Here is a 26,990-nt window from a genome sequence, read left to right on the forward strand (position 1 = left end):
CAGTAGGTAGTGCCTGGGTCAGTACAGCTTCTGTGTTTTTTTTCATTCAGAAGCTGCTAGAAGTACTCCTTCTATCTGCCTTTGATGTTCTGTGGACTGGTGAGCAGGTTGTTGCTGGCATCCCTTATGAAGAGTATCTAACTATGTTCTTTATCTTTTTGTCTTTGTCTTGCAACCTGATATAGTTTCTGTATGCCACCTACTGAGTCACTTTACAGAAGCTGGTAGAGTGCCTTCAATGCCATGTTCTTTGCTATTGTAATTCATTTCTTAGCTTCTTTGTTAACCAACCAGTATTACTTCCTAGCCTGGTCTGTTTTTTCTATCCCCCATTTTTTCCTGCACTTCTTCTTTCTTTGGATGACTTCCTGGACTTCTGCATTCTAGCACCAGCTTTTCTTATGTACCTTACTTCCATATCTGGCTCAGCCACATATCTGTCCTCACACATGCTGTTTAGAGGCACTGTCTTTCTTCTTCAACTCCACCTATTTTTCTTCTTATTGAGGTGCTATATCCCTGAGTTATTCCTTGAACTGTTGTGCTTTCTCTCCAGTCAATTTCCAGGTCTTCAGCCTGGTCTCTGTTGACCTTAGAGCCTTTTCTGACCACTGCTTGCAGCTGATTGTGGTAACCAGTGGTTTATGCTGTGGGTTGACTATTTCGCTGGGGATGACTTTGCAATCGCAGATTTTATGCCAGTGCCCTTTCCTTACTGGAAGGAAGTCTACTGAGTTGCATGTTGTCCACTCTTGTATGTGATCTTGTGACTGTCTCTCTTTCTGAATCTTGTTGGCTGCTATCAAGACATTGGACAGACAGAAGTCTATAATAGCCTCTACTTCTTTATTCCTGTTGCCCCACCCATGTGGACCCAGGCAGTCATCATATCCTTTTCTGTCTGTCCTCATATGTTCATTCAATTCACTCATTATCAACACCAAGGTTGTCCTGCTTTATCTAATAGGTCCAGTAACTGCTGTCTGAATGCACTCTTTTCCTCAGTATCACAACCCTGCTGTGAGGCATAGGCTGAGATTGTGAATACTACCCCATCATTATACTGGAGTCTGATTGCCATAAGTCTGTCACAGAAAAAGTTATAGAAATAAACTTTAATGCAATTCTAGATTGTCAAAAACAATACAGATTAAGATACCATAAAATATTGCTCTTCAGGGTATGAAAGCATTCCTATTTTGCTCCATGCAGGTAGACTTGATTGTAGTTGCAAGTATAGCCAATGATGTATCATAATACCTATATATTTGATGCATTTTTTCATATATTCAGAACTCGGAAGTATATATTCTGTGGACATACTGCTTTAGAAGTCTTCACATGTGATATAGATTTTATAATTATGAACTTTCTTCATATACCATTTGTACAAATTGAAACAGTGCATACATTGTCTGTCTCACTAGAACTGGTCATCTTAATATGTCATGTTTACCAGAGGAGTATAGTGATCTTTGTGAACAATTATTTCAAGCTACTGAAAGAAAAGACCACTAAATATTCACACCTAGCTACAGGTCATGGACAAGATATGTTTTTTGATGGAACATTCAAGTTTAATAACCTGAAAGGAACAATAAATAAATTATTGTCTTGGCTGGGTGTTATTGCTCAGTGTACAGTTTATAATTACATTGCTTAGTGCATATTTTTTTAAGCTTTCCTACAATGTTATATCACAGTGCTAATTCTGAATCCAATGTTTTTAACGGATATGATGTAAAATTACTTATACAACTAGATATGACTATATAGTCAGCATTACTTTTGAATTTTATATTAAGTAATTGCCTTCCTCTCTAGTCTAACTTCAGTTTATAGATATGAATTGTGCATTCCAGTTATATTAGTTTCAAGTTTATTTCAATGTACAATGTTAATATCAAATTTAATATTCAAGGAAAATGGTTAAGAACTGGGAGTAAATTTTGTTTACTCAGAATAATATATTGGTCAAGTAACTCTTTAGAATTCTTGCTTAAGTCTTTTTCATAAGAGATGTCTTCTTACTTCAGATGCTTTATTACTTTTCAGATGTTAATTACATATTTGTTTTTGAAAACGTAGTCATCATACATTGGGGGTTTAGGGACAAGGATGAGATATCTCTACAAAAATCAATCACATACATATTATTTAATAATTTAAACAGAACATTACAATTTTCAGGGGCATCACATTGTCTGCCAATGCTATTTTATATTCTACATGGCTTTTAATTCTTATAATGAAAGAATGGCTTGACTGTTATCATGATAATGTGTTTCATCATTATCATTGTCTGTTTCCATCTCTGAGAGCAATAAAAGGCAGAAACATTGCCCTGCATTAAGGTCTGAATAGGGATTCATCCTAATCCTGCTTTATCTATGACAAGTACACAGGGTGTTCTTGTAGATAGGCTATGATTAGGATTTAATTCAAAAGAATCAGATGCTACGTTCAGAGCCGGTCATGGAAACAGAGTGGTTCATTATAAATGTTAGAGACACTAGTAGCATATGGCTTAGTCATTTCACTTCAAGGTTTGATGCCTTTTGACTTGGATCATTTCAGGAATCATCACATTTTGTGCTAAGTAGAACATTTATATGTGAACGTGTGGGTATCAATCATTTATTAATCATTTTCTAACCTGAAAAATTATAACAATGTTCACCGTATGTTGCCTGAGAGTTAAACAATATTCCTAGGTATAATGACTTCCAAGGAAACAGAGGAAAGAAAGTGAGCATCATTGAGATGCTTTTTTCTTGCTTATTTGCTTTTTATTGTCAGAAATTATAGCTGTTTGTTATTGAAAACATTGTTTGATGCCATGACACCTATAAGCATCCTAAAATGAAACATACTACCCATATTAATATCCTTTTTAGCCACCAGAAAGTGTAAGGTATTTTCCTTTCGGCAATATTGAAATGTTCCTGTTTTATCGCAGTATGCTAGAAACAGCTGATGCTTTCATCATACTGTAATTCATGCAGGAATTGCATACACAAATTAAAGTTTTTATGTAATAATGTGGATATTAATTTTAATAGTATAAAGTTCATGGTTAATAAGGGTAAAATAAAGCATTGCTTTGCAAAGTAAGGTAGCTGATATGCAGAAATGATTCCTACAGTATTTCATTTTCTGATTTTTTTTTTTGTCATCTAGAAAAAAATACAATAGTCAATTTCTTATCAGTTTATCAGAGATCTAGTTGTGTATACAAGTGATTAACATGAGACATGAAAAATTAACTAAATGTATTGCGTTTCATATGCACTGAAAGACTGCTACCTAAATATCCTTATGACAGTGATAGAAGGCAGTAAAACTAAATAGAAATTTGAATTGCTTAATGCCAAAGTGTGACATATATATGCACATCAATTTTTATATGTTAATAGAGGCATGTAATTTTGACAATCTTAAATTACCTTAGAAAGGCACCTTGCTTTTGTTGAAATCCTGTGTGTTCCCTGATCATGAAACCCATGTCGCTGCAGTATCAAAACGTTATTACTATGACATAGATGCATTTTGATTCCATTTAAGTAGAAGAATTCATATTTCAAGCAGGGATCACTGTCAGAACACCATAATAACTTATATTTGTTTACATTCTACAAGTTCAAAATGACCTGCAGATGGGAAATCATTTTTATACAAATAATATAAATCTAAAACAGTAAAATAACTTCTTAAAATGCTCTAATGGCAAAACTGTAAAGCCATATATTCAACACAGTACAATATTTCTAAGTGACTTAAATGCAGTTTATATGGGTTACTAAATAAGGTTCTCAGTATATTTTATGTACGTTTGTGTATCTGCATACACAAAATCTTTTCTAACTTCTTCTGATTGATTCCTATATACATATAAGAAGGGAGATGGAAGGAGGGAGGTCAAGACTGATTTAGTTTTATTCTCCTGCTCAGTTGGCTACTAGCTTTCATCTTTAAGCCTTTTTGTCTTTTTCTCCTGTGTTTTCATGGTGAGGAACAGTGGAAGATTATTTTGCCTGAGCCCACTAACAAAGCAATAGAATACACTACAACACACACACACACACACACACACACACACACACACACACACACACACACACACACACACACACACATACACAAACACACACACACACACACACACACACACACGCACACACGCACACACACACACACACACACACACACACATTTTATGCAAAACTATTCAGAACATCATTTGTGCTTACTGTAGTAGGTTTCTATCGCTTTTTTTTCTAAGTTGCTTGCGTTCATTTTGCGGGAAATGGTGTCTCTGTTCCAGTCAGTGCTGCTTATTGTACAGTTTGAAAGAATGTGTACTAATGCCTATTGTACATTTTGACTGAACAAATATATATGGTTACTGCACAGTATGATTGTGCTGCTGGTTACTGCACTGTGAATAGATGTGTGCAGATGGTTACTGCGAAGTATTAATGAACATGTACACATGACCCAAATGTAGTATTATTGAATATGTACAGTTGGCTAATATAGCAATAACCCTGCCTTGGTGTGGGTAATGCTGGATTTACCCACAGTTGGTGTGGTTTGGTCACGAGGGCAAAGCCCGAGTAGCCAAACAAAGACAACCATGGGTAAATCTAGCATTAAGCCAGCAAATGTGGAAAGTGAAAAATCCAAATGGTTTATTCAAACCCAAGGGAAAAATCCCCTGAATGGCACATAATAGCACATAGAATAGCTCATAAGTGATATATCCAAACCGGTTTCGGCTCCACAGAGCCTTCTTCAGTGGATGACAAACAATAAAGATACTCACAACCCAGTATATATGGTAAATGACATAAGAACCAATCAAAACAGATAATTTATAATTCAAAATTGGTCATTAAGACCAGGTGGAAACAGAGCTCCAAGTTTGACTGTCCATTTCCTTTCTTTAAAATTGAGTATTTCATGCCAATTATGTTTGTCTCTGCAGATACCTTTGATGTGGTCAATAATAACAAACTTAAAAGAAGCTGTTGTGTGTTTCAAACTATGTTTATATAAAGCATTATTAAGGCGTTTGTTCTTAATGTCACTGAGGTGTTCACGAGTTCTAAGACGAAAACATCTAGAAGTCATATTCAATTTGGAAGCCCATTGTTTTGCCAAATTAACAGTGCCTGGACGATAACCTCTCTCTATAAATCTATGGGCAATTTTTTTTTCTCTGTTATTGTTTGACATTTTTGTAACAAGATTGTTAACCAATTTTGATAGGGTTTCTTATTTGTCTATATACATTTTATAATCATAGGATGTGTTAACTTTTTTTGGTTGGGTTATTATCTTTTCCCTTCAAGACCTCATCTTATTTTTTATATATTTACTATTTATGTAGGAACTCTATCATCCTTGTGATAGCTAGGTTATATGGACTCCACAGCTCACAGAAATGGATACTCATAGACCTATCTTGTTTTTTTGAAGCCATACTTAATAATTTTACATTTTTTTAAGTATTGGATCAGAACCTTATTATTAAAAAAGTTTTGAATGTACTTTTGGACACGGTTAGGATACAAATACGCAGTAAGGCGACCGTTAGGTTTTCATGTCGCTGGGGCTGCCTATAGTATTTGTTCATTTGTCTGATACCGGTATCTTTAAGACATACATACAGTATGTGGTTTTATTGAAGATCTGAACTGTTTATTACATATTTCCTTTCTTAGTTTTTTGGTATTTGACTACAGTGTTAGAGCACCATTTTGCATGCTGTTTGGTGTTTACATATATATATTCTTTATAAATACGGCAAGGATACAGATACGCAGTAGGGCAACTGGAAGGTCTTTATGTCGCTGGGGCTGCTTTAGTATTTGTTCACTTGTCTGACACCTGTATCTTCAAGACATATACACAGTTGGTGGGTATATTTTAGACCCAAACTGTCTATTGTATATTTGTCTTTTCATGTTCCTTGGTATTAGTTTACTTGCAGGTGGTGAATAGTATCAGAGGACCATTCTGTGTGCTGCCTATTGTTTATATACTCTTCTTAGCTGTCTCAATTTTGATGGTTTGTTTGTCATTAACATATTTAGTTATATTTTATATTGTTATCTAAGATTTGGTCTTGTAGGGTTAAACATGGCACTTTCACCTCTAATTCAGGGGCTATCTTCGGATTTGAATGATTTATCTGTTTTTGGTTTGGGGGTTCGTAGTTCCCAACATATAGTTGACACTAATGGTTCTGATTTGGATACTGAATGTGAAATGATTTTTAGTCGATTAAACAAGAATATGAAAATGGTCCGGACGAATGTTTGGCACCTACGCCTTTTCAAGGCATACCAGCAAAAAAAGATTACCCCACGTGGACTCAGGGTTAAGGTGCAACCCTTGGTGTCGAATATTGATGATAAACTAATAGATGATTGGGGTCTTATTCAACAATTAGCATCTTCTAAATTTGTGGATGCCTTGGCTGATTTTTATGCACGTAGGGTACAAATAGGGGTCAAAGATTTAGAAGCTATTTGTTTGGAGGTTAGCAAGTTTGAAACTTGTGATTCGTTTTCGTCACAAGTCAAAAAACTAACTATTGATCTATCTAAGTTAGAATCAAGTTTAAAGGAAAGAAAGCTTAAAAAATTTTTTAGGGATGTAGGTGATTATGAGAGATGGAAACCTTTTGATACTTCAAAAAATGTGTCCTTTAGATTACCCAAGGACTATAACAACAGTAATAAGAGGTTTTCCACTCCCAAAAGAAAGAGACTGAAATCCATTTTAAAGAAAAGTTTTGATTCTTCCAGCTTCACTTCTGGAGAAGATACTTCTTCCAACACAGAATGTGAATCAGAAGGGAATCATCCTGATGTTTCACCCAATGCCAAAAGAATACATTTTCCACACCCTCTGGGCCTAGATACAGATGAGGGGGGCGGAAACACAAAAAAAGACAGGCCCAAACAGGATTTGGAGACCCTTTTGAAAATGATGATAGAACATTGACCAGCCACTGTAATGTTCACAATATTTCGTCTGTTGAGTTAACTAGTACACAAATCAAGTTACTGAATAAAGGGCTAAACTTTGTTCCGGGTTTTTTTGTTTCTGAATATTCTTTAGCCCAGGATGTGGCCAATTTTTGTCGATTGTTAAATCTTAAACTGTTTCATGCTGATAGTGATGGTGGTACATCCCAGGAATTTAGGTTTAAGAAATCCACCTTTAATCCACCTATGACACATTTGGTAGGTGTTTTTTTGAAAAATGTGTTAAAGGATTTACATTGTCATCTTAGGGATTTTCCTATATCATATAACAACTTGTCCATGGATGAAGTACATAGTCTTGAGGAACTTGTTAATAATAAGAACTTGGTTATTACTCAAGCGGATAAAGGTGGGGCTGTTGTGGTTTTGGATAAGGCATCTTATGATAAGGAGGCAATGAGACAATTGGGGGATAAAGAATATTACATGTATATGCCTTTGGATCCATCTCCTCATTTTCAACAGAAAATTGGACAGTTTCTGACCCAAGCAGTAGAGGAGGGTATCATTACACAGGCTATAAAGGAACAACTCATGGTTCTATCTCCTAATAAACAATATTTTTATCTGCTGCCTAAGATACACAAACATGCCACCAATCCACCAGGTCGACCCATTGTTTCTGGACATGGGTCCCTTATTGAACCATTATCGGAATATTTGACTCATTATTTAAAACCATTACTTTTCCATATAAGAGCTAGAATTCAAGACACTACCCAGTTCTTGGACATAATTAATGATACACAACTTGAATCTCACTGGTTATTATGTACTTTGGACATTACCTCTCTATACACTAATATTCCCCACTGGGCAGGTCTACAAGCTTTGGACTGTTTGTTGACCAGATCTGGGCTCTATAAACCCGGATTCAATACTTTTTTGGTATGTTTGACTGAATATGTGTTAACTAGTAATATTTTTTACTATCAAAATCAATGTTTTTGGCAAACTAAAGGGACAGCGATGGGTGCATCTTTTGCACCCATCTATGCGGATCTCTTTATGGCATACATAGAGGAGATCATGATTTACGACCCCAACCACAATATTTATATGTGTGAGATTGACATCTGACGTCATTATCTGGATGATTACTGGTTGGTGTGGAAGGCTGATGAAAAGTATCTTAAAGAGTTTCTTGATTACCTTAATGGTAATATATGGGGCATCGAATTCAAGTTGACTTTCCATAGATCCAGGATGATTTTCCTGGACGTGGAGATTAACAGAAATATGGATGATACGCTATCCACTACAGTATTTAGAAAATTTCCTGAATACAACTCTTCATTACATGCTTCCAGCTTCCACCCACAACATATCATCCAGAACATACCAAAATCTCAATTTTTAAGAGCTAGAAGGATCTGTTCTAGCCAACAGTACTATTTAAACACACGGGATGACCTTGCCCATAGATTTATAGAGAGAGGTTATTGTCCAGGCACTGTTAATTTGGCAAAACAATGGACTTCCAACTTGAATAGGCAGGATTTACTGTGCTATAAAGATAAGAACAAAGATGTGGCTCAACAACCTTTACGGCTGGTCACTACTTATGGACGTAATTCCAAGGGTTTTATAAACATTATCCAGAGACATTGGAATGTTTTGTTGGCTGAAAAAAAACTTCACCCTTTTCTTAGAAATAGATGTTCTTTCTCATTTAGAAGGGGATGTACAATAGGTTCTAGGCTTAGCCACTATAAGAGGCCTTTTTTTGACTCCACAGTTTCTACCCAAACATCTCTCACAAGGGGACCAGTTATAGGATGTATCCCATGTGGTCACTGCTCATATTGTGCCCGGGTTTTACACACTTGGGAATTTAGTAGCAAAAATACTTCTGTGATTTTTGACATCAAATTTTGGGCTAATTGCAGTACGGAGTGGGTCATCTATTTGGTGACCTGCACTTGTTCTGCTTTCTATGTGGGGCAGACTTCTAGATGTTTTCGTCTTAGAATTCATGAACACCTCAGTGACATTAAGAACAAACGCCTTAATAATGCTTTATATAAACATAGTTTGAAACACACAACAGCTTCTTTTAAGTTTGTTATTATTGACCACATCAAAGGTATCTGCAGAGACACACATAATTGGCATGAAATACTCAATTTTAAAGAAAGGAAATGGATAGTCAAACTTGGAGCTCTGTTTCCACCTGGTCTTAATGACCAATTTTGAATTATAAATTATCTGTGTTGATTGGTTCTTATGTCATTTATGTTTGGATATATCACTTATGAGCTATTCTATGTGCTATTATGAGCCATTCAGGGGATTTTTCCCTTGGGTTTGAATAAACCATTTGGATTTTTCACTTTCCATATTTGCTTGCTTTGTTTTCTTTGGACTTTCGTTTTTTTGCCGTGCAAAGGATTCCACGTGCACCTGTGTTTGGACTGTAAATCTAACATTACCCACACCCAGAAGTGGGTTATTGCTATTATACAATGACATTATTTAAGAAAAAAAACTTAATTATTTTTCTTAAATAATGGCATTGTATAATGCCTCCTTGCTGCCCTTCTGCAGCTGTCTGGTATTCAGTGGCAGTTCTGATGTACTGCACATGCGTATTCTTACACAGCACTTCAGAGCTGTGGGTGGAGGCAACAGAGAAAGCAAGATCTCCGTTGCTTCTTAAAAAGTGTCTCGCTATGTTAAAGGAGTTTAACATAGTGAGACAGCTTTAAAAAAGTTGCTTTTTTTAAAGCTGTCTCGCTATGTTAAACCCATTTAACATAGCGAGACAGCTTTAAAAAAAATAACGGAGAAAGCAAGATCTCTGTTACATTTTTTTAAAGCTGTCTCGCTATATTAAACTCCTTTAACATAGCAAAACAGTGTGTAAAAAGCAATGGAGATCTTGTGTTCTCCATTGCTGTAAAAAAAGACTTATAGTAATGGAAAAAGTCTGGGCGACCTGACCTTTTTCCATTAGTATAAGTCCGATTTACAATGAGCAATCAGCGTGCATGTTTTGGAATATTAATGGGAGGGTCATTGTATAATGCACAGTATTAATGGATGTGTATAGATGGTTATTGTACTGTGTGAATAAATGTCTACAGATGTTTATTGCAGAGTATAAATAAATGTGTACTGCTGGTTACTACACAGTACTGCACAGAATGAAAAGGCATGTAAAGGTGGTTGTTGCAAATTATGAATAAATGTCTACAGAGGGTTCCTGCACAGTATGAATGAATGTGTACTACTGGTTCCCGCACAGTATGAACACATGTACTGCTGGCTGCTGTATAGTACCAATGGTTATGTATAGATGGTTATTGCAGTGTATGAGTAAATGTGTACAGATGGTTACTGTATAGTATTAATGAATATGTGCACTTGGTTACTGCATTTTATGAATGGATGTGTATAGTGATCATTGCACTGTATTAATGAATGTCTACAGATATCTCGCAGTATGAATTAATGTGTACTGTTGTTTACTGTATAGTACCAATGGTTATGTATAGATGGTTATTGCAGTGTATGAGTAAATGTGTACAGATGGTTACTTTATAGTATTAATGAATATGTGCACTTGGTTACTGCATACTATGAATGGATGTGTATAGTGATCGCTACACTGTATTAATGAATGCATATGGATGTTTACTGCACACTATAAATGAAAATTTATACATGGTTACTGGATAGTATGCATGAGTGTATAGAGATAGTTGCTGTATGAATGTCTGTGTATAGATGGTTACTGCACAGTATGATTAAATGTACACAGATAGTTGCTTCACATTATGAATGTATATGTACAGATGGTTACTGCTCAAAATGTATTTATGGATGGAGAACAAAAAATTATTGCACGAAAGTACTACAAACTTTAACAGTATGAGATGGATTTCATTCCAGACTCATTCATTTCTAGTGTTTTAATTTACATAAAGAGCAGCTTTATGTGGAAGATTGAGTTACATCTTCAAAGATGAGACAGAACACAAAGTTTCATATTAAGTCTAAAATGGAAAAAAAAAATACTTGCAACATCTCAAATGCTGGAAAGTGTAAAGCCCTGTAATACTTGGTGTAAGACTAGCTACTGCTGCTATAGGTTGAAGAGTTACACACATGCCATTAATTTTCAGTTAAACACACATTATCATTTTCGTTGTTTATTTATGTGTGCATTTTATTAAATTCATTTGGTTAATTGTGGGAATCTCACTGAACATTTTTACTGAGTAGATTGACAGAAAAAGGTTTAGAGTGGGCTAGTTTTGGAGGTGGGGTAACTGAAATAAGCTGAAAAATGCTTGAAAATGTAGGAATTCCATCTAAATGCCAAAACAAATCTCCAAACTCTGGAACTGACAAGACACAGCAATAACCATTACATCATTACGCTGGTCGCCTGATTTCCTAGTTAGACAAATCATGTAGCATGGCAGTAACATTAATATCCACACATGGAGGGTCCACATTGTGGTACACCATGGGTAGACTTTTAACCCACATAGAGGAAGAGTAGCTGAGTTATACTCCCTTCTTATCTACACGTTTTCTTTTTCCTCATATACCCTGCACTTTCTGTTACTTTTCCCTCTTTTTCCTATTTTTTAACTGCACCAAAAAAAAAAATAATAATAATAATAATAGGTGCTTGTATTACTACTGACTCGTACATTAGAATGACCTCATGTATGGTAGTCCACTAAATAAAGGCAAAAAGGACTATTATAATAATCCACCCAGCTCTCAGAGATCTAATTCTAAGAAATTCTGGCATGCAATTAATCAAATAATCCACCCTGGTAATCCCTCATCTTCAAATTCCTGCCCTACTAATACACTCCTTGAAACTACATCAAAATTCAACACCTACTTCGTAGAATCTATCAGTAAACTAACAAGTCCTATCCCCTCTAGATCCAACTCAGATACTCCTCCGGACCCTCCCTCTGTCCAGAACTCTACAAACACCTCTGTCCTCAAACCTATACCTACTAGCTACCTTAAATCTTTCCTTTGCAAACTAAAAACCTGTTCTGCATCTTCAGATTGCCTCCCTCCTCACTTTCTTCAGCTAGCTGCTGACTCTGTTGCCCTCCCTGTTTCCATTCTAATAAACCAGTCTATCACTGAATCTAAATTTCCCTCTATCTGGAAAGAATTTTATATCCTACCCATTCACAAAGGGGACAACTCCATTGAGATCTACAACTTCAGACCCATAGCCATCCTCTCACCTCTCTCTCTCTGTCTCTAAAACACTTGAGAAATGCATGCTCAAGCAAGTCATGGAACACCTACTTCAGCAAAATCTGCTCATCACTACACAACACGGCTTCTGTCCTAAACATAGTACAACTACTGCCCTCCTATCCTTCACCAATACCATCTCTCAGGCTAGGGATAACAACAAACTGGTGTCATGCTTATTCCTAGATCTTTCCAAAGCATTTGACGCCGTGTCTCACTCCAATCTTCTGGACAAAGTAATTAATCTCAACCCCCCCCCCCCCACTACTGCCTGGTTTTCCAGCTACCTCTCTGACTGATTACAGTCAGTTAAATGGCTCTCTGCTCCCTCTCCTCCTCTGTCAAAATGGGTGTCCCCCAAGGATCAATTATTGGGCCACTACTCTTTAATGTATTCACTAATTTACTCTACCCCACCTGCCCCAAGTCTACTCTCATCCGATATGCTGATGACTCTACTGTCATAGCAGACCCTCCCCCTGACTTACATTCCATTACTCAGAATACCTTTGAGACCTGACTGTCCCACAACCAGCTAATTCTAAATGCAAAAAAGGTTAAACTCTTACTATTTCTCTCCAAAAGGCTAAATAACCTCAAGTCCACCTTCACTATCCACTCTCTAGACAATACACCCATCCTAGTCAAACCCCACACTAAACTTCTAGGGTTCTTCATTGATGACCGCCTGAAATTTGATTTGCATGTCAACAGCTGTATTAAAAATAAAAACTCGGCTTCCTATACAAAAATAAGAAATACCTATCAAACAATGCCAAGGTTACCCTTTCATACACCTACCTCCTACCAAGCCTAATATGCAGCTCCCAGATAACCACCCTCCTAACCAAAGTAGAAAATACCTATAACAAAGTGGCTAGATTCGCTGCTAATAAAACCTACAAATCCCACCACTGACGTACTCTAAATCACTTAAACTGGTTGGAACTACCCCACCTGCTTCTGCTCTCACAACTTCAGATTATTCAGTCTATCCTTCAGCAGCTCTATTTCTGTCCTAGCTTAACTCCTCTGATCTTGTCATACACCCCCCCCCAGGTCCCTCCGAAGCTCAGACCAAAACCTACTACACATACAAACCCAAGAGCAAATATGGTCAAAACTTCTATAGCTATCACCCTACCATCTCCTGGAACAAACTTCCACTAGAGGTTCAATCTCTTAAACAACCAAAAGTATTCAAATCAGCTGCCAAAGACTTACTAATAAAATACTGGATATGCCACTGTACTCACCCCCCTTAAACCCCCATCCTTTCCTATCTGTAATCCTCGTGCCTTCTACTCATCCCTATTTTACATTCTACAACCATCTGTCTTTCTCTCTTAACTGAATTATTTTTGTCTTTTACTCCCTCTCATTCATCCTTACTAATATATCCCCTGCATATCTTCTCATATTACAACTACCTGGCTGTATTACCACAACTGCATCCTTCTTCTTGTCTCTCTATATTACTATATTTCCAAATGTAATATTAACACAATACCTTTATACGTTATCAGTGATTGTATTTTTTTCTTTAGTTAAAATGTTAGATTTTTTTTGTATACTTTGAGCCTAAGCGTTGTTAATACTTTGTGCAATTTTGCTTAAATGTAAATAATGTGGAGCTTTTCTCCTTGGGCCTCTGCTGAAAAAGGGCTATCAGCTCAGCTGGACAAACCCGGTCAACAAATGTAAAATAAAATAAAATAAATAAAAATAAATAAATAATTTCATACTCTTGTCTTTTTTAATATTTAATATTTATAGATTTGTTACCTGTTACTAGACTTATGTTATGTCATTTTATTAATTACTAATAGACATGTTATCTGTTGATTATATCTTTGTAACTTTTGTAATAATTGTTAATTTTTTGGAGATTTTCTCCTCGGGTGTCCACAGAAAATGAGTCCCTGGCTCAGCTGGACTAACCCGGTTAACAAATGTCAATAAATAAATGAATAAATAAATTGTTGTGTTTTGACAACAGGTCAACTCTCTATCTATGCCATCTGTCTTGCACATGCTGTTTTTTAACATTTTAGCACCCTTATTGCTTTGGCTCATAACTGTCTTCCATTCTGTCTTTGTCCTCTGCTACTGTTTCCTTGTTCTGCTGTATTACTTTCAGATTGTCTTAAACCTGGCACTGCAGTGCTAATCGGCCTCTGGAATTTTTTGCTTAACAGTATTTCAAAAGGTGGGACGAACCAGCATCTTGTAAGAAAGCTGTGGTGATTGTATCACCCATAGAGTGTACTTGCCCATCAGACCCAGCTTCATATAGACCCATTTTAATTTTAAATCATGATTATAAATTGTTTATATCTGTACTAGTTAAAGAATAGCAAAGCTATTAACAAAATTGATAGATATGGCTCAATGTAGTTTTGTGGAGGAGAAGCAAACAAATGACAACATTAATACAACAACAATGATCCAGAGAGAAGCAGACTATAAAAAATACTGCTGTTGTTGCTGGACCTTGATGTAGAACCATTCAATAGAGTAACTGGGATTTTAGGAGTGGAGCAAGGGAAGTATTTACATTCCCAGATACAATAATTAGATTAACTAGGAGGATATATGAGGGATCAGGTACAAGAAGTGGGAAGGGTCCTCTCTGATGAGTTATGTTTGAACTGGGAAATCAGGCAGGGATGTCCTCATCCCCCTTTGTTATTTGCTTTATATTTAGAGGTTCATAGTTTAGTACTAAGCTAACTGCCCTTGCGAGTCATTTTAAGCCTAGCCGATTATCCCTTGGGAGACTCAAACCCTGCAACTTGTGTTTGTAAGGCAAACACCTTAGCCATTAAGCCACCCTCCCAACCCCTTAGTTAACTGCCCCTGCAAGCCATTTTAAGCCTAGTCAATTATCCCTTGTGAGACTCAAACCCTGTACCTTGTGTTTGTGAGGCAAACACCTTAACTATTAGGCCACCCTCCCAACCCCCATTGGCAAATAAAGTAAATGACTCAAAAATTCATGAATATAGTTGGTATGGTAATCAAGAAAAGTTGGCTTAATTTTTTGATGGTACAGAAAAGGACATCTCAGTGTTGTGGAACATTCTGAGACAGTTTCAAGGCTTTTTGGAATATAAAACTGATGAAGATAAAAACAAAGGCTATAGCTGTAAATTATGTGTCCACATGTGAATGTGTTTATCAGTAATCAATACGACCTGATAAGATTAAGCATTTAGGTGTTTGGGTTAAAAAAGTCTACTGTTATGGCAACTAAGGGTATGTTGGAAGAGTCTAAACAAAAGATAATTCAAAAACTGAGAAACTGAAAACTCTTGCTTATGCATATGAATAATAAGATATAAGCAGTGAAAAGGTTTTTAGTACCTTTAGTTTTCTATACAGGTCAGGCATATATTTATCAAGTCCCATTCATTTCTAGTGTTTTAATTTACATAAAGAGCAGTTTCATGTAGCAAATTGAGTTACATCTTCAAAGATGAGACAGAACATAACATTTCATATTAAGTTTAAAATTGAAACACCTGCGGATAATACATAATGAAGAGTTGAAGGAATTTATCTGGGAGGGGAAAAGGGCAAAAGTTAAGTGGGATAAACTGATTCTCCCAACAGAACAAGATGTTTTAGGATTACCTGATTTGAAGGGATATTTTAGAGCTACACATTTAAGACATATATATATATATATATATATATATATATATATATATATATATATATATATATACACACACACATATATATATATATATATATATATATATATATGTATACACACACACACAACACAAGCAGAAGGTTATGAGTCAAAGTGGAAATGGATGTTGATGAAGCAGGGATGATGTTCAAGAAATAAGGAGTGAGTGTGATTTTTGGATATAGATCCTTAAGGAGAATGATAACAACCAAACAGAATATTATGTTCATAAATTAGTAGAGAATTTTTAAGAACTAAGCCAACATGGAAATCAGAAATGAGATTTTGCCAACAGAGATGGCTACAGGTAGTGGTACAGAAAACAGGCAAGAGAGGGCCAAAATTTACTGGAGAAAACTGGAAAAGGAACCAAGGTATTTTGACAAAATAACTAGAAAAGGAAAGGTAATAGAGTGGGATGAGGCCAAGAAGCATTGACTGCAGGCTGGAGACTGCCTTCCATACCAGTGATTCATGTCAGAGTATTGGCAAAGAGATAGAGGAATCATAAGTGAATGACCAGTTTTCAGTTTAATCTTGAACAGAAGCTGTTGTTCAAAAATGGGTAATTAGTATGGGATATAAAATACCACGTGTTAACTATAAGAATCAATCAGAGAAGGTTACAATAGATTGAGATTGAAAAAACAGTTTACAGGGAACAATAGGAACATATGTATGGCTCCAACATATGCAGCAAGGTCCCGAAAGTTTATGTTTCTTCTTGGAAGTGTTTGCAGAGGTGGTTTTATATCACAAGCATACTTCAAAGAATTTTTCCTCAGGTAGATAGCAAATGTTGAAGGTGAGATGGGGATGAAAGAAATAACTGTGAACATGCTTTTTGGGGGTGTAATAAGTTGGCAGATTTTAAAACTTACCTACTGGGTATGGCATTATGGGAAAGTCAGTGCAAGCCTTCTGTGCATACTGCATAGACAAAACAAAGTTTTAATTTGATGTTGTCTGGTAATATGTTGTGCAACTGCAAGGATTTGATAATGCATGCCAGTACAAGGTAGATGCAGGATTTCACATAGTCATCATTTCGATACATTAACTTGTGCTCAACTGAATCCAAAAGAAGTCCTGCAAACCTTTTACTACTATGGAAAGCAGGCTTGAAATTGTACACTTGTCTTTTCTATTAAAAAATATGATGTTTTGGGAAGTTTGCTAAATACAATACCATACAGGGATACAGAATGTTTTATGTAACTATATAATTGGTACTAATAAGGTTTGCCTTGTTGAAATGGTTCCTAACAGACTCATATATAAGATAGCTTGAAGAAATGAATGATTTATGCCAGGTCTGCCCAATAAATGATTTCTACATACTCATATATATGGCAAGTTGTGTCATATGAGTGCTACAGCATTAGTTAAGTATCTTCATACACAAAACTATTAAAATAAGATTTTAATATGTGTTCTGGGAATGGCATAAGTTGCGGATGTTAAAGAGGGCAAGGTTTTATACTTTTTCTTTACATACTGATCACATTGTTATTGTTGTTGTTGTTGTGTCTTTCGGCTTTTCCTGGTTAAGGGTTGCCAGAGCGGAACTTCGGTCTGCTAATGATTGGCAGTAGATTTTTGCGTGCCGAGTTGCCAGCCCTGACGCACAACCTTCAGTGAATGTACACCCATTCACGCATGTCTCCACACAGAAGACACTCTAGGTGAGAATCGAACAGGACAACGTCTTACTGTGAGGCGATAATGCTACCACAGCACTACCACCGCAATCCACTGATCACATTGTTATATTGATGTAAATTTATCAGCTGAGGTTAATTCTATATGATAATCACTGAAATTCTACATATTCAAATTAAATTTAAGTTTAGATCGTAAATCATGTTTCATCTACTAGGGTCTAAGAACAGTTTGATGTTTCATGCATGTTTCTTAACTTCATTCAGTTAAATTAGTTGTACAAGGTAGTGGACAAATACATCCATATTGAACTCCTGAAACACTCCTTGAAATCAACCTTCTTTCCCCAACTCAGCATGGCTTTATCCAAATCATAATACAACCATAACACTAATTAACTTGTCCATCACCATAAACAACACAGGAATTCTAATCATCTTTTTTTCCCCACAGTGTCTTTGGACCTCACCAAGGCATTCAGTACTATCCACATCAAATGTTATTATTCAAACTACTCTCTTTTGGCGTTTCCCATTCTTCCCTCTCTTGGTTTTTCAGTTAGCTTACTAACAGACAGCAAACTGTATAGTGACAAAACACAATGTGTCATATTATCTACCCATATCCGATGGCATTTCTCAAGGATCTGTCCTTGGCCAGCTATTGTTCAATATTTTCACAATGACTTTTGCACACAAACCAAATAATCCACTCTAGTCTAGTATACAGATGACTCTTCTATCATCTGTTATGCTAAGTGTCTACAAGAACTTCAGCTATTCACCCAGGAATCTTTCTCCTGTCTCTTGAAGCATGGCTAAACAATGCCCAGCTGCTAGTAACCACAGATAAATGTAGACTGATGTATCCTCAAACACGTTTGAACAAAAAATCATTATTTACCATTACAACAGCTAACAACAACATAAACAAACTGGTTCTTCATATCAAGCCATTAGGCATAATAATAGCAGATAAATTAATATTTGCCTTAAATTTAAAATGTAGATAAAAAACAAAATAAAACAAACAGAAAATAGCTATGCTCTAGAGAGTCTAACCTTATCAAATGGATTCAGCCAGAAAGAACATTGCAGGAACATATCTTCTCCTTTAACTCTTATATGCCTCCCCATCTTCACAAATTTACAATCTCATAAAAAATAAACTAAAAAAATACTACAATAAATTCACCAAATTCGCAACAAACCTACCCTACAAACTGCATCACTGCTTAGTCTTCAAACAGCTCAGTTGGCTAACTAATCAATTGTCATGTACCCCATTAGTAATAACCCATATCCTGCTTCACCTTCTAGAACATGTACCTTCCTTAACCAGTCTAGCACAGCTCTACTCTCCTAGCAGAACATTATACTCAGATGACAAATCTTTCCTCATCACCACCAAATCTAATAGCAGGTGACACTGTACAGTAAATATGTCTCATTCTGAATGCCATCCCATACCCGCACTAGTGTCCATTCCGACCATGGTATTACAAATCCAAAGCACTTTGAGAAATATCTCCTTCAAAAAATATCATGACTGTAGAATATTATAGCAACAACCCATGCCTGGGTGTGGGTAATGCTAAATGTACCCACGGTTGGCGTGGTTTGGTCCTGAGGGCGAAGCCCGAGGGACCAAACAAAGCCAACCGTGGGTAAATTTAGCATTACCCACACCCAGGCGTGGGTTATTGCTATTATACCATGACATTATTTAAGAAAAGAAACTATTACTTTTCTTAAATAATGGCATAGTATAATGCCTGTTTACTGCCCTTCTGCAGATGCCTGGCATCCGCGGCAGTTCTGATGTACTGTGCGCCTGCGCAGTACATCAGAGCTGTGGGCAAAAGCAACGGAGAAAGCAAGATCTCCGTTGCTTTTTTTTTTTAGTGTTTCGCTATGTTAAATGAGTTTAACATAGCGAAACACTAAAAAAAAGCAACGGAGATGTCCGTTGCTTATTTTAAAACTGTCTCGCTATGTTAAATGAGTTTAACATAGCGAAACACTAAAAAAAAGCAACGGAGATCTTGCTTTCTCCGTTGCTTTTTTTTAAAACACTGTCTCGCTATGTTAAATGGGTTTAACATAGTGAGACAGCTTTAAAATAAGCAACAGAGATCTCCGTTGCTTATTTTAAAGCTGTCTCGCTATGTTAAACCCATTTAACATAGCGAACAATGTTTAAAACGAGTTATACTAATGGAAAAAGTCCGGGCAACCGGACCTTTTTCCATTAGTATAACTCGATTTACAACGGGCACGCTGGCCAATCAGCGTGCACGTTTTGGGGGGGGTCATGGTATAATATTTAATATACCACTATATCTTTACAACTTTCTCACCAGCATTTTTTCTGCTGTAGTTATATGATTAGTATCATTGTGGTTTTCTACTGTAGTTATATGATTTGCATCATTGTGTTTTTTCCTACTGCATTTTATTTTTGTATATTGTCTTCTTATGTGGAGCTTTTTTCTCCGGGCCTCTGCTGAAAATGGACTTTTTGCAAGTAGGACTTCTCCAGTAAGTAAAGACAAATAAATGTGATCAAATTTTTCTTTTATATTAATAAAACTCATATTTTCCAGTAATCAGTTGTTAGAAAGATAAAAAAAGATGTAGCTTTCATTCTTATCAAATATTCATAGCTGTGTGTTTCATGTTTCTATTAAAACTGTTTTCTCGATGGTGTGGAAATCCTTTTCTTATTTATGTTTGTATTTTCTCTCCAGAACCAAGTTCACATTATGTGATATCACTAAAAGCTTTTAACAATGCTGGTGAAGGGGTTCCACTCTACGAAAGTGCGACCACAAGATCAATGACAGGTAAGTTGTTTCTTCTTTTTTTATGTTGTCAGGGTTCCCAGATCAGTTATGTTCAGATATAGTTTCAACATTCTCAAATTGAGATGCCTGGCCTTATTTGCAAGGCAACTTTTATGACTGTGTTTATTTGTCTTATTTAAAATAGTATTATGTGTTAAGGTACATGATACACTGGAATAATGTGACCATAACACTACCTCTGCAGTACTTGAAGACTTGGCGCTAAATTGTCGATATTATTACTTTAGCAGAACTCACACTGAATGGCATATTTATTTTTATAAAATTGTAAACATTTATATGCTTATTGAAAATGTTAGGTTTTCTTAAATTAGAAGAGAAGATGAAACCAGGTTCTCTCACCACCGGAAAGTGTAACCAACAAAAGTTGGGTACATACAGTCCAATAATCACAAATAAAATTCGTTGCAATAAATCCACGTCAATGAAAAGAAATTCTGTAGGTATCGACACAGAGGCAAAGTGTAGACATAGAAGACCAATATTTATTAATTAAAACGTAAGCGCTTTCGCGTAGCAGCTACTACGCTTCATCAGACAATACTAATAACACAAAAGCTTCTTATTATATACAAAGGTTAATAAAAAAGGGCGCCAAATCAGTAAGAATTGATAAGAATCAATTACCTCATTAAGTAATCAAATAATTAGGCAACTAAGGCTTGCAGCTTAGTTAGGTGTTTTTTTAAAAGGATATCTTTAAAAAGCACACATTTATGAAGGAGATTTTGGATGTAACATATTATTCATAAATCGTTCAAAACTAATTAAAAGCAGCGATGTCATGTTAAATAATATGCAGAATAATAATGCAAATATGAAACCATTACAAAATCTGGTTTCATGTTTTCTGTATATACATGATAAGTGCATATATTGAGCTAACAAACAAAGAAGTAAATATCAAGTTTACATGTCATGTTAAACTCTGATGTTCAAAATAATGCAAATATAAAACCAACTTTAAAATCAGACTGCATAATAGCTGCTCATAAATAGGTAATAAATAAATAAATAAATGAGTAAATGGATCATTGAATAAATAAATAAATAAATAAATAAGTGAATATGTGAACAAATAAATATAAAGTGCTGTTATTTAACCAATATTTCAAAAAATTGAAAATTAAGTAATGGTACATATTAATGTAAACACTATTCAAATTGGAATTATATACATGTTAAAAGTTGAGTGTGAAATAAATAGAAGTAAATAATGCATAAATAAAATGTTCTTTAACTTAAATTACATATATATATATATATATATATATATATATATATATACATATATATATATATATATATATATATATATATATATATATATATATACAGTATGTGCAGTTGCAGTTACCCAGCAGCAAGTAATAGTTTACATTGGGCAAAACTGAATTTACCGTAGCATGCCAAGTTTTCATTATTAAATTGCAGTTTTCATTATTAAATTGCAGCACAGTTCTTTGCTACTTATAACTGCAGTAAAATATTTATGATTAATTCCTTAGTATGTGTGTAACCACAGAGAATTTTAGGACATTTAGAATGTAGCCCATAAGTGTACAGAGTTGAACTTGCTTTTATGATCTTGCCAAAATTAGATGAGTGCAAATTCTGCATTGTAAACATAAGTTGCCACTCATTAAATTATTAAATATTTTGAAGGCTCATTAAATAAGCCTTCTCTAAAATTGTACTGCCTCTTGAAATATTTTGCCTCAAGACATTGGAGAACATAACAAATGTATTTTCAGAAATAAGTTCAAAGAGCACCTTAAGGTTGACTATAAAGGCTCTTGTTTTATAGCTCATTGCTAAAGTAGCCATTCAGCAACATTTCTCTTTTATTCATGCCTAATGTTTCCAGTTAACAGTGTTACCCTTTTAACCTGGTTATGTAATGCTATTCATTATGTGCATGTCATGTTTGTTACATACTGACTTTTAAATGTCAGTTATTAAGTACTTTTGTCTCTAACTGGTCTCTTTCTTGTTCTGCTTTCTTTCTAAATTATGCATTTTAATTAACTATTGTATCCAATATTGCTTGCTTTGTATTTTCCCTAATATATTTTAATTGTCCTTTGGCCTGAGTCATGAATGAAAGGGGTCTTTTGACCAGCTCTGCTGATTAGCACATGTACAACATATATCCGTATATATATATATATATATATATATATATATATATATATATATATATATGTATATATATATATATATGTATATATATATATATATATATGTATATATATCTGTGTGTACCCTAGGACCTAGCTGACGGTGTCTCTCCTAACGTGGTACACCCCGGCCACGGCCTCTTGAGCAGCGCTCAGTATCCTCCTCACCTCCGTGATAAGCGGAAGCCATTACAAAGTTTAAAGTCCTAGCGACTGCAAAAAAGGTTATTATTCTGCAACATTTTGATAAATAGAAACATTGTAACCTATTGACCCTATCCTAGCCATTTAAACCAGGTGGCAGATTTGCAGCCAGCCTAAGCTGCCACATAAGTTATTTTTTACATAATAAATGGCTATTTGAGCATCCACCCTGTTTTAAAGGAAAAAGCAGAAGCTATTTAGTAACTTTATATGCATCATTAATTATATTTCTTAAAACAACATGTTTTGTGACATTGTTCTTATTTATTAAGATGTGTTAATATATGAAAATGTATTTTTTAACATCAGCATACTTTGTACTGGTTTGTGGCAACTCTTTAATAACTTGTCCTTACATTTCTAAATGTTACTGCCACATTTTAGAAAAGCTTTTTCTTTAAAGGTTTATTGTTTAATTGACTTAACAGCCTCATGATAGACAAACTATGAAATTTATTGGTTACTTCACAGTATTTAAGAAGGTGTTTTGTGGCATTCTGTTTGATTCTGATGAAGTCAAGGTTTTATTGATGAAAGCGCTCAATTTTTATGTTATTTTATGTCAATTAAAGAGCATTTCAAACTTTTTATTGAACCACTCTAAGGGACATTCTTACTTGCATGCACACAGACTACAGGCATTCTTGTTATCTGGTTAAGTCCCGCTCCACTCTCCCTCGATTTGCAAGCCATTACAAAGTTTAAAGTCCTAGCCAATGCAAAAAAGGTTATTATTCTGCAACATTTTGATAAATAGAAACATTGTAACCCATCAACCTAGGTCCTTGTACTGAAAATAAATTCCTACCCCTATTGCTACCAATCTTTCTGAAAACTATCTAATACACAGTCGCTAGTGTTGTAAGATGTCTAGGGACAATGTGAGCAGTTCATTCCTCAAAAGCAAGGTACCAATTAGTGTAATCTGACACACAGAACCCTGCAAAGTTGCATAAAACTTGTAACTGCATCTGCAAAGTTACATAAACTTTAATTGACGTTAGCGAAATCCTTCAGTAAAATTTTTATTGAACCACTCTAAGGGACATTCTTACCTTGCATGCACACAGACTATAGGCATTCTTGTTATCTAGTTAAGCCCCATTCCACTCTCCTTCGCTTCGCTCGGGCTCACTATGCTCCCCACCCTGCCCCCATATCCCACCCTCCCCCAGACACCCCAAATTTATACTGTTTGACCAAACCCCTTCCCTTTTAAACAGTATCAGCAACTCTTAGATCCACCCTACTGTTTTCAAAAGTATCTAATTAGTAGACTACTACTTAGCTCTTAGTCATACATCCAGATATTGTTTCTACCAACGGCAATGCAAAATTCAATAAAACTACTACAGTTGCCATTAATAGCCCTGTTATGCATCCTCTACATACTTACTACATATGAAAACTGCCACTACCTAGGATTCTACTATCCCAAATCCCAAACTGCAGCCCTACAACAGCCAGGTAAAGTTAGACACAACATCCATCCCCTTACCCCTAACCCCTAAAATCCACCAACCAACCAGACCTAGGTACATAAACCCATAAATCAAGAATTACCAAAAGATTTTAAATAAAATATTTAAACTCATTATCAGTCTACACTATAAGCTCACCATCGATGGAGATATCCACCCAAATCCCGGTCCATCTTCTATAGCAGACCCCATCACATTACTAGTTACCCTCAGAATACAACCCTATCTACTAGACCCTCCAATTCATTACTAACCTGCCACCTAAACATCAGAAGCATAAACAGTAAAGTACATAATCTCCATGCCCTCTTAGCAGTCCACTCCCCTGATATACTTTGCCTAACTGAAACTTGGTTAAACCGACTACCAAAGACCATGAAATTCTTCCCCCAGGGTATAACTTAGACTAGACTGGACCACGACGAAGGGTGGAGGGGTAGCTGTACTGTACAAATCGACCCTTACCCTCACTAAAGACACCCTGCAACCACCACAAATTAATAATGAAGAAATTATCATCACTAAATTACAACTTAATAAGCACAAAAGTCTAAACATTGTCTGCTTCTATATACCTCCAGGCAAGAATACTGACTCCCTAGAAAATATTCTGTACTGGTTGTCTGCTAATTACCCGCAAGAAACTATTGTTCTTGGAGACTTCAACATTGATTGGAATAACTGCTCCTCTGAAGTGCCCTCAGTCCATTTAAATCTTCATGGATTTACACAAATAATTTCCCCTACTAGGATTGGTAAAACCCAGAACAAAGGAAGCACCCTTGACTGGATACTAATAAATCATCACCTCCTAATGCACAGGTCAGGAACTCTGCCTGATGACCTAAGTGATCACTTTCTTACCTATATAATTAGGCTTAAACAAGACACACCCCATAAAACCAAATGCAAGACAATCAGAAGCAATAAAAACTTTAACCCTACCATCTTTCAGGAGGAACTCAATGCATGCAATTTGTCTGTCCTGAAACAACTTCCACTGGAAGAAGCAGTGGTTTACTTTAACAACAAATTCCTAACTATCCGGGATTCTCATGCTCCTCATTGCTCCATTAGAACCAAAATGAAAATTGCACCATGGCTTTCTAAAGAAAGCAAATCTAAAATCTCGCTCAGAAATAAGGCATGGGTAACCTGGCAGGCAAAAAAAGCCCCACTCGACCACCTCAAATACCGACAACTAAGGAATGACACGAACAAAATCTATAATCTCAGATAAAAAGAATTTCTACTGCAATCTCCAAGTGAAGAACCAAAATAAACCTCAAAAGTTTTGGGCCAGTATAAACAAACTTCTATACCCGGGCAATACTACTACTCCATCCCCTTCTAACTCTAATCACAAATCCCCAGAGGACATTGCAAATTCCTTTAACAACTTCTTCACAGAGACTGTCCAATCTCTAGCTACTAAACTAAACCCCAATAGAGACTACCCAAACCTATCCACACCCAGTACCCAAGTCTCCTTCAACTTTAAACCTATTCCTACTTCACTCATTCAAATCTTATTAAAAAAGCTAAGACCAACCATTTTAGCAGCTGACCTCCTTCCTTCAGAGTATTTGCAGAGAGCTGCAGATAGCATAGCATTCCCCATCTCTATATTGATCAACAGATCCATTACTTAAGCTACCATTCCCCAAATCTGGAAAATATCTCACATTATACCTGTACATAAAGAAGGCAGCTCCAATGACTTATCTAATTTCAGGCCCATAGCAATATCGTCACTGCTAGCCAAAATCATGGAGAAGTGTGTCCAAAAACAAGTCATGCACTATCTTGTCCATAACAAGCTGCTGGCCAACTCCCAACATGGCTTTAGGCCATCCCACAGTACCACATCAGCTCTCCTTTCTCCACTGTTATCAACCACAGCCGTAACAACAATAAGCTGTCCTCAGCACTCTTCCTAGATCTCCCAAAGGCTTTTGATATGTTTAACCACCAGCTACTTATCAATACTATGAATGCCCTCTCCTTTGACAATCATGCTGTCCACTGGTTTCAATCTTATCTGCACGGAAGACAACAGGCAGTCATCTGGCAAGACAAGCTATCCACTCGCTTTGCCTATCACTCTTGTAGTTCCCCTGGGCTCCATACAAGGACCCCTTTTCTTTTCCATATTTATCAATGACCTCCACACTGCTATCCCAGATGTCACCTGCATCCAGTATGCAGACGAGTCTACCATGATCTGCTCTGCCAACTCTGAGACGCAACTACTCACACTAACTCAAAACACCTTTAGCTCCATGGAAAAATGGCTATCTAACCAAATGCTGATCTTAAACCCTAATAAAACCAAGTTGATCCTCTTCTCACCCACACAGAAGGCCCATCAACCCCTCTTTTCTATTACAGCTAATAATGGGACAGTCATCTCCCCCAATATCCATACCAAACTCATGGGTGTAACTATCGATAACAACCTTAAATTTGATACGCATGTCAGTAAAACTATCAAAAATGTTAATAGTAAACTTGGCTCCCTCTACAAAGTTAAGTCCTTCCTCACCCCACCTGCTAGAACTGCCATTGCTCAGTCCCACTTACTCTCCACCCTCCTCT

The 26,990-nt window shown here is 36.0% G+C and overlaps 1 protein-coding gene across 1 annotated transcript in view; it reads left to right on the top strand.

Moving 5' to 3' along the window:
- Positions 1-26,990, top strand: part of DCC (DCC netrin 1 receptor) — a 2,283,601-nt gene that overhangs the window by 1,979,395 nt on the left and 277,216 nt on the right. Inside the window, exon 16 of the mRNA XM_044089014.1 lies at positions 20,411-20,506. Within this exon, the coding sequence (XP_043944949.1) occupies positions 20,411-20,506 (96 nt within the window). The remainder of the gene's footprint in view (positions 1-20,410; positions 20,507-26,990) is intronic.

The sequence above is a fragment of the Protopterus annectens genome, chromosome 1.part1 (genome assembly GCF_019279795.1).
Source record: "Protopterus annectens isolate FY-2018-M chromosome 1.part1, PAN1.0, whole genome shotgun sequence".
NCBI classification, from domain to species: domain Eukaryota; kingdom Metazoa; phylum Chordata; order Ceratodontiformes; family Protopteridae; genus Protopterus; species Protopterus annectens.